The following is a 14,934-nucleotide window of genomic DNA, read 5'->3' as shown; positions in this document are numbered from 1 at the left end:
TTATAGGACTATATCATCTGACAGAAACCCTATCTGTAAACACAAGGAGGAAATCGAAATCGTATTATATTCTGGCTCATAGTTACACAGATGAGTGCTTCCGCTGTTGCCTTCGTTACGGACATATTCTCATTGAAGTCCTTTCATGTCTCTGCACAGAGAGTTTGACAGGACTTCAATTGCACACTTGTTGACTGCACAGTAATGATCTCCTCAAGGAAAAAAGTAACAGAACATGATATTTTCAACATCACTGCTTATAGAGACAATCATAACAATAACAATAAGCCTGATAGTATGGACTCTGTCTTATTCACATATGTTATGCTCTACAATGTATTGCTTTAAAATCAATTGCACATACAATACCACAATCAAAACATAATTATTTGCAACACCATATACTGTAGCTACATGTGTATATATAAAATCGGTTTGGCCTTCCTATGATATTTATTAATGCAGGGGCCTGAATAGGCAGGGACTCCTCTGTTCCCAAATTGCATGCTCCATATCAATAGCCTGTCATACATGCAGATTAGTTCCAGATACGGCTCTGAAGTGTGTTTTTAGAGAGACTTGCTGCAACACAGGCTCCAAATGAACCTTTGATTAATGTTAGCACTTAGCCCTATGGACCTGAGCTGAGCTTTGTTGTGCTGTGTTGTGACCATCTCTCTGTCCAAGCTATGTGTTTTTAGTACTGCTAATGTCATCACGCTCAGAGAATGGTTACACAGAATGAGAATGCATTTGCAGCGTATTGTAGTGCATCATTTTGCCATACGACCTGGTTTATATAGAGCAGCGTTTCCAAAACTCGGTCCTCGGGTCCCCAAGGGGTTTTGCTTTTTGCCCTAACACTCATAACACTGATTCAAATAATCCAAGCTTGATGATGAGTTGATTATTTGAATCAGTTGTGTAGTGCTAGGGCAGTTTGGGAAACCCTGATATAGAGCAATGCATTGGTTGCGGCGCCCCCCTTCTCAAGCAGCCTATGGAGTGATTTCTCTCTGACCAACAGTGCCTCTGTTTGGTGGCACTGTGGTATCTATCTATCTATCCATCTCATCATCACATTCTGCTCAGGGGAGGGGAGTGTGTAAGTTGGGCTGGACTGGGGAGGGGAGTGTGTAAGTTGGGCTGGACTGGGGAGGGGAGTGTGTAAGTTGGGCTGGACTCAGCTGTAGATCACCATGGGAATCTAGAGGTCTATCCTGTTTTGTACTATACACTTAGAAAAAAAGGGTTATTTGGGGTTCTATATAGAACCTTTTGGTTCTTCGGATGATATTAAAGAACCCTTTACTAAAAAAGGTTCTATATATATATATATATATATATATATATATATATATATATATATATATATATATATATATATATATATATATATATATATATATATATATATATATATATATATATATATATATATATATATATATATATATATATATATATATATATATATATATATATATATATATATATATATATATATACCCAGTGAAGACAAAGAACCTTGAGGGTTCTATCGCTCCCCAGAGTGTAATGGGGATTTTAGAAATTAAGCTAACCCAGTCACATCAAACTCTGAAATGACAGCTAACATTCCCTCTTAATTTGTTTTAGCTGTTTTCCCATTGACATGTATATCCATATTAATGATGCTGCTGCTGCATGACTTTGCCTGTTCAGAAAAATGGCGAGCTGACGTCCAACACGTTAGCGCTCTATGGCAAGGGAAAGATTTAATTCATATTTTGCAACATTGTTGCCATGGTCTGAGTGGCAAACAGCCAGGCACAAACTTGTGCTGTTGCAAACTAAATTCTAGCTAGAAGCAAGTGGAAATAATGTGTTTAATAAAAGCATGCACTCATAAAAAAGGAGTTCTAGAAACTTTTGGTTAACTCAAAATGTAACTGCCATTCCGATTCAAAAACTAACTGCCAATCCATTCCAGCATGACAAAGCCCGAGGACGGTGGTTGAACCAACTTGCAACTAGCCTACCAATAAGCACATTATTTGTTAATGTATTAAGGTGAGCAAAGTTGATTCTTTAATTAAAATATATGACGCCAAAGTCTTAGCTAAACAGAAAAAGCTAGGCTACTTTAATTCACCACTTCACAAGCTAGCTATCTCTTTCAAATTGACTAGAATTATGGGATATGCCAAATAGAGCTACAGACCCAGTCTGACATTGGCAATTAGCTAATTTTTTCTTTTATTTCAGTGTGGAGTCAATTGAAGGGACTATGTTTCATTAAAACCATTAGAAGACTGTTGCTGAATGAGAGGAGGTACGTATAAATTATTTATAATAAATTATGTATAATAAGTATTGGTGATTCAATAGCCTAGTTAATCATTACATTACTTTTAACACACTATCTATGTTTTGCTCAGTCTGGCAGTAACCCAGAACTATCAGAGGCTCTCTCTTTCGGCTGCTGCGGACAACTACATGTAATTTGTCTTCTACATCATACTAATTATATGTCTGCATAGCATTTTGGCAGGTTAACTCATGCTTATTTCTGAAGATTAACTCATGTTTTTGCTCATTTTGTCTTCCTCTCTGGAACCAGTGAAGCAGCTAGCCCAGTAGCTAAAGAGTTGGGCCTGTGGCCGAAAGGTGGCTGGTTCTAATCCCGGGCCGGGCGCTGGATTGTTTTTGTTGCAGAATTGATCTGACAGCTGGAGGGCTGCTGGGTTCACATCCTCAAAACATTCCCCTACCGTTAAGCCCTTGAGCAAGGCTCTTAATCCCAGAACATGCTCTCCATCCAGGGGCGCTGCACTGCAGCTTGAACGTGTGCTCATCTCAACTGTATGTGTGAGGTCTGCTGTTTGGGGGGGTTGAGAACAGACCAGAAGACACCTTTTTGTTGGACAAAGTATTGTATTGTAAAGAAGTCAGCCAGAGTTGACGTGGGACATCATTCAAACAAAAAGATGCCTCCTTGGCCACCAGTGCATATTTCCAAACTTGGCATTTAATGGCAAATTCTAAAAACTATGCTGGTATTCTTTTGTCCATTATTTAATTGTTTATTAAAGTATATTCTTAGCTCAAAATATTATTATTTAATAGTAGTAGCCATAATTCATAAATGGCACCATGCAGTGTTCTACAGTATATGGAACCATTTTAGTTCAGTGAAGAAGAACCTCTAGGGTTCTGATCAAAGAACCATATAAAAAGGGTTCTATATAGAACTTTTAGGGGTTTCATATATGAAGCAAGCGATATAACCCTTTTTTTTCTAAGAGTGTACAATAACTTGGGGAGCAAAATGCCTTATTGATTGATATGACTTTAGCCCAGAGTTTTTCCTGCTCCTGTTACATGGTCAGGCTAAACTCCAGGCCCTAGGTATTACACTAAGGGGTAAAGGTCAGTGGTGACATTTGACCTGGTTCTCACCTGTAGTAAGTGGGTGGCGGCCCCTGGGTCGGAGGTTATGGCTTCGTTCTGTTCCGTGTTGAGCTGTGTCAGCTGTTGCTCCTCCTCCTTCTCCTTCTCCCCTCCGTCGTCATCCAGCTCATCCAGGCTCTGCAATACACAGAGAGAGAGAGAGAGAGAGAGAGAGAGAGAGTTGAACACACCTTTATTAAATAATTCAGGTGTGAATAGAGGTCAACGTCTTGAATGGTCTATCCAATACACTAAGTAACATATCAACAGGATGTACATCTATTGTAAGAGAGAGAGGGAGAGAGAGAGATACAGAGAGAGAGAGAGAAATAAAGAGCGAGAGCGACGGCGAGAGGGACACGGGGAGTGAGACACCACCACTGACGTTGACGCGCAGTGACAGCCGGGGTCATTCTCACTGTAACCGTGGTAACCTCCGGCGAGATGTGGCCCCGGTCCCCTTAATCCTCTTAAGACATGATTTCTTTCACAGCCCCTGGACAGCTCTGACGCAACCTAGGCCACATTCACTGGGACACGCAGGCAACAGGAAGACGGCCGGCAAGGGGTCCTTACACTGCTGCTGTGGACGTGTAGTCAGAGAGGGCATTTTGACCAGTGGAATGTGGTCAGTGGTCAGTCACGGCACAGCGAAAAATTGTGCACATCTTTCTGGGAAGTCTGCCAACTTTACTGAGGCATCTCTGCTCTCAGCTTAATCTTAAATTGTTTATAATATATCATCTTGACTTCCTATTTAGGTGACTAATTCATGAAATATGTGATTAAGTTAAGGAGTGCAACAAAATAAATGAAGATACATTGAGAAAATACAGTTTGACTTTGAACTTGACGGTTGTATCATCTATATATTGACAGAAACAGGAGCCAACCTCCCACTCGTACCGAATACAAACCAGTCTTTCCTGTTTTCAAGCTGTGCAACGAACAAAAAAGGTGCTTACCGAACGAACAGGCCCTTGAATGGTAAAAATAGACTTAAAAGGCTACAAAGGAATGTTGTCATTTCCAAAGACCTTCCTGCCAAAACGTTTATCAGCATGACTGGGGAAATGCCAACTCCTTTCTCCTCTGCTCTAACTCAGGCCGAGGTTAGCGCACGCACGCACACGCGCACGCACACACACACACACACACACACACACACACACACACACACACACACACACACACACACACCTTTTAGGAGCATGCTGCCTGTGTCCGTGCAGACTAGCCCAGTAAACACACACTGCCTGCCTTTAGCCGTCTGACCACTGCAAAGGGCACAGGGATTCTCTGTGCTGTTTGATTCGCCAAAACGTTCCCCTGCTCCCTCCCAACTGCCTACAGCAATACACAACTGTAGACTATGGAGAAGCAGGAGTCAGAAACATAGAACAGCCAGATATGGAATAATGAGGGATATTACACAGTCTAACAGAAGTCAGTCTATATCAACACTGTGTTCAATGACTAAAAACTTTGCTATGCACAGTTGCCTGAACAGAGGGACTTTACATCTGGAATTGGGTTTTGAATGTTTATTTTGGATCACGGTGCTGGCTGTTTTACCCACTATTACTTAAAATTATTGCCATGCATTTGTCTTATTCCAGATAAAACAATGGGAGATCTGGGCTCATCCTTTTAAGGGATGTTTTTGTTTCGGATGTCAGCAGAAATAATCTGTGTTTTTCCGACCCAGACGGTGAGTTGAGACTGGGTTAAGCCATATTTTGTCTCTGTACTCGATCAGTCATGGTGGCCACGTCTGAGTCCACAGGGTGAAATAGGTTTATGTCAACAGAACCATGGATATATAACCTTGGTCCAGCATTCCCAAGTCCAACAGTTAAAGATGATAGGATACTGTCCCTAGCATGCTAGTAGATATCATAGACTTCCAGTCATTGCGCTAATGCTAGCTTGCATTGGCTCACGAAACTACCTCTAACTTCCTTCATACTGGAGGCAGAGATATACAAATAATAGTATACTGTATATGACTAACTATTAAGAATAGGTATACAGTATCATGGTGCAACCACAGAGCATATCCAACAGACAGCTGTATTTAAAATACAGATAAACACACTTAGCATAAACACACACACACATATCCATTAAAACACACAGCTCAACCAGGGACAAGTATCACCTATTGAAAGCAGGAAGTGGGCAGTAGTGGTTGCCCTGGGAAACGCTGAGTACATTTCCTCCCATCAAGGGGCACAGATAAAGTGGTGATGACACACACCAGAGAGGAGAAGGGAAGTGGAGGAGTGAGTTCTGAAAAGAAGCAGCCGAGTCCCAACATTCCTTCCTCTTCCTGTTTATAATGTGTGGGACCTCGGCAGGCGTAAAGCGCTAGGCCTCTGAAGAGCGTTTACTTAACATGGTATTGCGGTCTCCAAACGCCATAACACCGGTGTTCATCATGGGAAGAAACATCCATTTAAGAAGCTAAATCTGGCAGTCTATTAGGAATATGTGTGCTGGGTGGAAATGTGGTCATTTTGGGGGAAAGTGATCCGCAATCTATCATTCTAATGCTGTATCCATGGCAGGATGGATGTCTCCTGAGTGGCGCAGTGGTCTAAGGCACTGCATCGCAGTGCTAACTGTGCCACTAGAGATCCTGGTTCGAATCCAGGCTCTGTCGCAGCCGGCCGCGACCGGGAGACTCGTGGGCGGCGCACAATTGGCCCAGCGTCGTCCAGGGTAGGGGAGGGAATGGCCGGCAGGGATGTAGCTCAGTTGATAGAGCATGGCGTTTGCAACGCCAGGGTTGTGGGTTCGATTCCCACGGGGGGCCAGTATAAAAAAATATGTATTCACTAACTGTAAGTCGCTCTGGATAAGAGCGTCTGCTAAATGACTAAAATGTAAATGTAAAAATGCAGGAGGAATTTGGTGTCTATACCTCCCTGAATGGACATTTCCGTGTCTCAAATAACACTGCTTATGTACTGGAGGTGAAGAATCTGAACAGTGTACAGGAAAAAGAAGAGGACCGAGCACGCCCCCATTCTCATCGACGGGGCTGTAGTGGAGCAGGTTGAGAGCTTCAAGTTCCTTGGTGTCCACATCACCAACAAACTAACATGGTCCAAGCACACCAAGACAGTCGTGAAGAGGGCACGACAAAACCTATTCCCCCTAAGGAGATTTGGCATGGGTCCTCAGATCCTCAAAAGGTTCTACAGCTGCTCCATCGAGCGCATCCTGACTAGTTGCATCACTGCCTGGTATGGCAACTGCTCGGCCTCCGACCGCAAGGCACTACTGAGGGTAGTGCGTACGGCCCAGGACATCACTAGGGCCAAGCTTCCTGCCATCCAGGACCTCTATACCACCCCACCCCATCCCCCTCTTTTACGCTGCTGCTACTCTGTTTATTATCTATGCATAGTCACTTTAATAACTCTACCTACATGTACATATTACCTCAATTACCTCGACTAACCGGTGCCCCCGCACATTGACTCAGTACCGGTACCCCCTGTATATAGCCTCGCTATTGTTATTTTACTGCTGCTCTTTAATTATTTGTTACTTTTATTTCGTATTATTTTATATTGTATTTTTCTGTGATTTTTTTTTGGTATTCTTTCTTAAAACTGCATTGTTGGTTAAGGGCTTGTAAGTAAGCGTTTCACTGTAAGGTCTACACCTGTTGTATTTGGCGCATGTGACAAATACAATTTGATTTGATTTGATTTGATCCTCACCTTGTTATGAAATGAAAAAAATACTCAGGCACAATTTCCAACAGCTGCTCCTTGACAGAACTATAGCTGCAGACAGCTCATACAGGCAGAGCAAATGTGGTCATATACCTAACATCCCCTTCCTAAACACTTAGAACATTCATAATATCCTCTCTCCCTCTCCTCAGAGGACCTGGCTGAAAAATCTAAGCTGACCGCCTGCGCCGACTTGTTAACGTGCCAGCGCTCTGTCCATTTACACCTCAAATTTATTAATAAACAAGCAAAGGGCACCTCCGTCCGCTGGTCTCTTCTTCCCACTGGAGGCTGCTGCTACGGTGGTATTGGGCAACCGGGCTTAATGACTTGTGGGCATTAATTACCTGCCGCATGCCCTGGCACTGACTGAGTTCATTTTGATGATGTATTAGATATGGAGCGGAGAGGAGCAGTGAGGAGAGGAGAGAAGAGGAGCGACGGCACTGAGGTGATTCACACACTGCCCACTGTCAGTTAATCATTAGCGTTGTTCGTTCAGCCTCGGCTCAGCTACGACCTGGCTCACAAACACAACACAGAGCTCTCTGGAGGGACTGAAGGAACTCAGGTCTGTCAGAGATCAAAGGGAGAAAAACATCCATGATGAGAGTCGGGGGGGGGATAAATGTAACACTTGAGGACGTTGTTGCCAATGTGAGTTAAAGTAGAGGCCAGCTATGAGGCAAAATATGACTGTCTGGTAATCGTAACAGCTTGTTATGGTCCTAAGTGAAATAATAATATACTGGAGGCAGATTAGATGAATGCTGAGTAAAGGGAACAATATGAAGATCCAAGTGCATTACCCACAATTCCTCTTGGCGGCAGCAAGAGTCCAAGCGAGTGGTGTTCAGCGCCTGGATTCAGGCAAGCTTGCATGGCGCACAAGCACACACACACACACACAGAGAGAGAGAGAGAGTTGAAGAGGCTGCACACTGCTCAGTGGGCTCTCAGTCAGACAGATGGAGGTGCTGGTCAGCTATGGGGCCAACCATAAACCATCCCTGAGCCTCTAAGTCAGTGCCAACTCTCTCTCCCCAAACCCAGAGAGCGGGATTTATCGGCCCTGTTAATCCCAGACTGGTTTTGTTCCCAAAATATGTCGTTTTTTCATTTAACTTCTGAAATTCCAAATAAACTTGTTTTTCCTTGCAGGGGTTGGTTTGGGCCTTCAAGTCAAACTGTGTACAAGACATTCTCATAAAGTGTAGCTTGTCTTGGCTATGAGCTCAACTTCTTTATGTATTTTTTTAATCAATGTTTATTAAGCACAAGCCTGAAATGCTCTGTGACAACCGTGGAACGGGAAACGAACATTAAACTGGGTCTAAAGCAGAAATCAAAATGTCCCCTTTTTTATCACAAACCTTTCAGCAATAACGTTTTAACAAGCACGTTTAAAACTCCACCAGACATCCCAGGGACCTAATCTCCACGTGGGGTGACAGTAAAAGCCTGCCATTACAAAACATAGGCTACAACTGCTAGGAAACGCACTATATTTCCTCCATGGTCATCAAACATGAGACAGTGTGCTAGTATCAGCATCCCTCTCTGTTGTAGTCAGACCTGGGCAGCCAGGAGGCCAAGCAGAGGTCTACTGTCTGGCCTCTGGCCCCAGCTTTAATCCATCTGTGGGAATGGACCATGCAACAACACCGCAATGCGTTTCTCACTGTGCTCTTGCTTTGCAAGCCTCATTCTATGCTCAATAACCTCTGTACTTTGGACGAAGAGCCAGGAATTGAACTGCTGGGCATGTTATGAGGCTTTGGGGGAGAGAGGGCAGAGAAGGTATTCAAACAGTCTCAGCGCCTAAACTCCTAAAATGGTAGTTTACACTGCAATACCACCCAGCTCTCTGTTCTAACCCCATTTCTAAATGTTGTATCACAGAATGGGGTCGTCTTGTTTTTGGCGAGCATTAGGATTGTGTATCAACTGTGAGAAAGAGAATCAGTGACATTGATCAATATCTACCATGTGTAGTTAATGGATAACAATATACTATACTGTTTGGTTGTCCATCAGTCCATGTAGCCCCCAGGATAGGCCTGAGGCAAACCTTATTAAACCTCTAATATACTGTGTATACAGTGAGGGGAAAAAGTATTTGATCCCCTGCTGATTTTGTACGTTTGCCCACTGACAAATAAATGATCAGTCTATAATTGTAATGGTAGGTTTATTTGAACAGTGAGAGACAGAATAACAACAACAAAAATCCAGAAAAACGCAGGTCAAAAATGTTTTAAATTGATTTGCATTTTAATGAGGGAAATAAGTATTTGACCCCCTCTCAATCAGAAAGATTTCTGGCTCCCAGGTGTCTTTTATACAGGTAACGAGCTGAGATTAGGAGCACACTCTTAAAGGGAGTGCTCCTAATCTCAGCTTGTTACCTGTATAAAAGACACCTGTCCACAGAAGCAATCAATCAATCAGATTCCAAACTCTCCACCATGGCCAAGACCAAAGAGCTCTCCAAGGATGTCAGGGACAATATTGTAGACCTACACAAGGCTGGAATGGGCTACAAGACCATCGCCAAGCAGCTTGGTGAGAAGGTGACAACAGTTGGTGCGATTATTCGCAAATGGAAGAAACACAAAATAACTGTCAATCTCCGTCTGCCTGGGGCTCCATGCAAGATCTCACCTCGTGGAGTTGCAATGATCATGAGAACGGTGAGGAATCAGCCCAGAACTACACGGGAGGATCTTGTCAATGATCTCAAGGCAGCTGGGACCATAGTCACCAAGAAAACAATTGGTAACACACTACGCCGTGAATGACTGAAATCATGCAGCGCCCGCAAGGTCCCCCTGCTCAATAAAGCACATATACAGGCCCGTCTGAAGTTTGCCAATGAACATCTGAATGATTCAGAGGATAACTGGGTGAAAGTGTTGTGGTCAGATGTGACCAAAATCGAGCTATTTGGCATCAACTCAACTCGCCGTGTTTGGAGGAGGAGGAATGCTGCCTATGACCCCAAGAACACCATCCCCACCGTCAGACATGGAGGTGGAAACATTATGCTTTGGGGTGTTTTTCTACTAAGGGGACAGGACAACTTCACTGCATCAAAGGGACGATGGACGGGGCCATGTACCATCAAATCTTGGGTGAGAACCTCCTTCCGTCAGCCAGGGCATTGAAAATGGGTCGTGGATGGGTATTCCAGCATGACAATGACCCAAAACACACGGCCAAGGCAACAAAGGAGTGGCTCAAGAAGAAGCACATTAAGGTCCTGGAGTGGCCTAGCCAGTCTCCAAACCTTAATCCCATAGAACATCTGTGGAGGGAGCTGAAGGTTCGAGTTGCCAAACGTCAGACTCGAAACCTTAATGACTTAGGTCTTAATGACTTAATGACCTGCAAAGAGGAGTGGAACAAAATCCCTCCTGAGATGTGTGCAAACCTGGTGACCAACTACAAGAAACGTCTGACCTCTGTGATTACCAACAAGGGTTTTGCCACCAAGTACTAAGTCATGTTTTGCAGAGGGGTCAAATACGTATTTCCCTCATTAAAATGCAAATCAATTCATACCATTTTTGACATGCGTTTATCTGGATTTTTTTGTTGTTATTCTGTCTCTCACTGTTCAAATAAACCTACCATTAAAATTATAGACTGATCATGTCTTTGTCAGTGGGCAAACGTACAAAATCAGCTGGGGATCAAATACTTTTTTCCCCTCACTGTGTATATATGCCATTTGGCAGACGCTTTCATCCAAAACGACCCTGGCGTTACAAGCGCTATGCTCTACCAACTGAGCTACAAAAGGACCACCAGTCAGTCTCCTGACAGGGCTCATCCTGCCTAAAGCAGTGCCTCTGACCTCAGCGGGACCTCAGAGGATGTGTGGTCGTGACCTCTCCACGGTTTCATACGCAAGCCGACAGATCGGTCATAAGAAAAATGACTGATAGTTTAGTGAGTTGCTCAACTGCCATGAAAATATCAAAGGCTTTGTAATGGATACCAACATGTGACAACATCCTTAATTGCATTAATTACATGCATTGCATTACGCATTCCTTGTGCAAAATTATCATTGATTTTCATGGGCATCCCGCTACTAGGAGAGTTCTCCTCTGCCTCATGTTTTATTCCCAGCCTTAAATGTGCATGCAGACAGACAGACAGAGACAGAAAAGATGATGGGTTCAGGTAACCAATATTTAATGACTCAAACGGAGAAAACAACATTGGTAAGAAGATGACGCCACACAACAAGCTCTGGAAAACAGTTGAAATATTATGAACGCATGACATTCGCTGATCATATGTTACGCCTTAGCAATTTTCCAGTCATATGGAGAATTGCTTAAATTACATGGTTTTGCCTCTTAATTCCTAATGAATAATTAGCAGTTGGATGTTTGGTTGAATTTATGCAACAGAGGAAATAGGCTCCTGTCCACATTAGACCGTCTTGGAGAAAAGACAGAGAGCCAGTGCTGTCTTGTCTTTAGACGGCCAAGCATTTGAAAAGATTACAGACTCACCTTGTAACGGTGATGGCCAACAGATCCACTCTCCCCCTGTTGTCATCCCTTCCAGAACAAAGTGATTTTACACTGAGTAAAAAGACAGCTTGACATGAAGGTACATGCCCGTTCCAGCTGTTAGGATTTCGGACCATAATGTTCATCTTTCATACCAGGACATGGCATCCATTCATTAAATAAAACATGAATATTCAAGACAATAGATTTCAGCACAATAGTTCTCTGTTGGAGTCCATTCAGCACATTTGGGCTCATCCACGTCCAATGAGAGCAGTGTTTAGTACATCTCGCTAGTCTTCTAAACCTTTCAAATCCTGATATAGAAGCATCCCAGCAGGACTGTATACTGTGCAGTCCAAACTAACCTGTTGGCCAGGGGGTCTTTATCTCTGTGTGTTGACTCTAGCTCCCTGCATGTCTGATAGAAGGGTATGCAGCTTGTAGTTAAGGCCCCATTAGCAAGTCTACTGTTTGTTTTCTCTAGTGTTTGACCAGGGAGGAGCGCCACACGCACATTCAACTGCAAACACACTCAACTGCAAACACACTTGGTCCGGTCCACTGCTCTTGCTACCCTAGAGCAGCTGGTTTGTGCAGGTATACTATCATGATGACAGGAAACCTCTACATGACTCAAGGTTCAGACGTGCCTGTCCACAGGTATAGGGAAAGGGAAATAGGATACCTAGTCATTTGCCAGATGTTAAATGTATCCCATCTACAGTTGCCTGCAGACATTTTCAAGGCCTTCACGCCAACTGAATGCATTCAACGGAAATGTGTCTTCCGCATTTAACCCAACACCTCTGAATCAGAGAGGTGCAGGGGGCTGCCTTAGTCGACATCCATGTCATCGGCGCCCGGTGAGCAGTTGTTGGTCAACTGCCTTGCTCAAGGGCAGAACGGAAGATTTTTCCACCTTGCCAGCTTGAGGATTCGAACCAGAGACCTTTCAGTTACTGGCCCAACGCTCTTAACCGCTAGGCTACCTGCCACCCCTATTCGATGGCAGTGTGGTTTTCAAATGATACCAACAGTTACGTCCAACTCTTCTAGTATGACACTGTTGATACTCTACCTGTTGGCATGACAACATGACAATGACAACAATACCATCTTGTCTCCCGAGTTGGCGTGAATGCCTTGAAACTGTCTGCAGGCAAGTGTAGATGGGATACATTTAACATCTGGCTCTTCTAGCCACAAGCTACGGGTCCTGTACTGTACCTCAAACCAGAGTGAAACCAGGACAATCATAATGAATCCTATCCCTGTAAACCAGCAGTAACAACAGGGTGTGTGTGTGGTGGTGGTATACGGAGGCAGCGGGGAAGCTGGTCCTGTGTTGTCTGACGCCTCGATCAGACCGACAGCATCATTGTGTTTGGGTACACCAGAAGTACATTCATTTCCAATGGAATGCTGTGTTTGTCTTGCAGAATTGCGTTGCAGAGGCAGTTGCTGTGCGTAATGTATTCTGTGTGGTGAATAAATCCAACGTATTAATCGAATTGTATCCGTAGACTTAACAGAAATAGTAGCAAAAGGTGAATGTTGAACTGTTGTTGCACACATATCCAGAAAATGTTTTGGATAACATAATGAAAAAAGTTTGACTGCAGAATTTATTACGCAGCATTGACGCAATGACGCTGTCTGTCTGATCGAGGCGTAACCCCCTAATCTTGTTTTCGGCCTCAGCACTGGCAAGAATACTTACTTCCCCCCGATTTTCACACGGTGCGGTTCTAACCCCTCGACCCACCCCTTACACACACCCTCCCTCCCTCCCTCAATGGACAACCATGCATGGCCGTTCCGTTGGCTGCTGACTCACGCTTAGGGGGCGGTATGGGCGTCAGGGGAGGTGGGCGGCGCTGTTCGGGAGTCACCGTGGTGGTGGGAGGGACAGATGGGACAGATATATGAGGCTAACCCAGGGTTTAATGGGCTACTTATCTCCTGAGTCAGTCCTACTGTTTCGGTCAGCCCATTACAACCTGACCTCTAGCCTCATATGCCCTGTAGGAGGCAGACAAAACCACATTCTCCACACACCCTCATCTTTGGAATGTCTAGTATCTGTACACATGAACAACCCATCAACCTCTGCCTGACCTGCTTTTAGAATACCAGTACAAAATGGGGCATTACACAGTAACTGACACCCCATAATATTCTGTGTCAGCCTTTTGAATGCTTGGATCTAAGTCTACCTAGCAACCTGGCGCCGAGAGGAGAGGGCTCATCCGAGCGGCAGGGGAATCAGCAACTGCAGCACTTAACACTGGGTTATTGTGTCAGTAGTGGTTCTCTCCAACAAAAGGAGGCAATAGAGAGATGAAGAGATGTCTTGGCTGGGACAGTGTGAGCCAATAAGACCCCTCGGGACGCTTAAAGAAGAGAAAGCCATCAGTTCTTCGTCCCTTTGATTGGGTTTATCTAAAAAAAAAATAGCCAACGACAGTCAGAGCCAAGCGCCATTCAGTCCCTCGCTCCTTTTGTGTGAGCCCTCACGGTTTTTGGCCGCAATGGCCCGGTTTCTTGGCGGCAGCTTCTTCGCTCTCATACAGTCTCTCAACTCTGGGACTATTCAGGTTTCATAGAGCTATGAAAAGAGCCAAAGAGACGCTGGGCTGCAGTAAAGCCGCTGGACTGCAGTAAAGCCGGGTCCACAGCAGCCAGCTAGAGCAGTAGCAGCAGTCTATCACGTTGTCAGACTGGAAGATATCATCACTTCTCATGCCCAGGATGAATCCAAACAACCTAAAGGGCCGTGCTACAATCCCAGATTCCTTTGTCCTTTCACGGGGTAGAATAATATATTCTGTCTAGAACATGACAAAGGATGTGTAAAACCAGTGCAGGACAAACACAATGCATGAGATTGGATCAAGTCCTCTGTGACTGCAAGGTTGTGGAGTCAATTTCCAAGAGAGGTCTCAATAACTGTCACAACCTTTGATTGGAATCAAGGTTCTTTAGATTTAGGTTAAACAAATACAAGTCAAGACAATCTGTCATCCAAGAGGGAGATACAAATAAGATGGCTGTGCAGCTCTTCTGTAATGCATCAGGGTGCCTGCTCATCGAGTGAAAGAGGAGATGAAAAGATAAGTAGTGGTGACTCAGAACAGTGTGTGTTGTGTCTCTATGGTGACTGATGGGCCAATAGGAGAGAGCAGAGCAGTAGTAGCCTGATGGCACCTGATGGCAGTACT

General features: G+C 44.2%; 1 protein-coding gene across 2 annotated transcripts in view; it reads right to left on the bottom strand.

Annotated features, from left to right (window-relative positions):
• LOC311140719 (PRKC apoptosis WT1 regulator protein-like) overlaps positions 1 to 14,934 on the bottom strand; it is a 69,830-nt gene that overhangs the window by 22,225 nt on the left and 32,671 nt on the right. For both annotated transcript variants that reach the window (XM_084175903.1, XM_084175904.1), the window contains exon 3: positions 3,442 to 3,570. In XM_084175903.1, the coding sequence (XP_084032029.1) occupies positions 3,442 to 3,570 (129 nt within the window). The remainder of the gene's footprint in view (positions 1 to 3,441; positions 3,571 to 14,934) is intronic.

Source organism: Coregonus lavaretus (genome assembly GCF_964263955.1).
Source record: "Coregonus lavaretus genome assembly, chromosome: 13".
Classification (NCBI taxonomy): Eukaryota; Metazoa; Chordata; class Actinopteri; order Salmoniformes; family Salmonidae; genus Coregonus; species Coregonus lavaretus.
The sequence above is the reverse complement of the archived record's forward strand: the minus strand, read 5'-3'. Positions and strand labels throughout refer to the sequence as shown.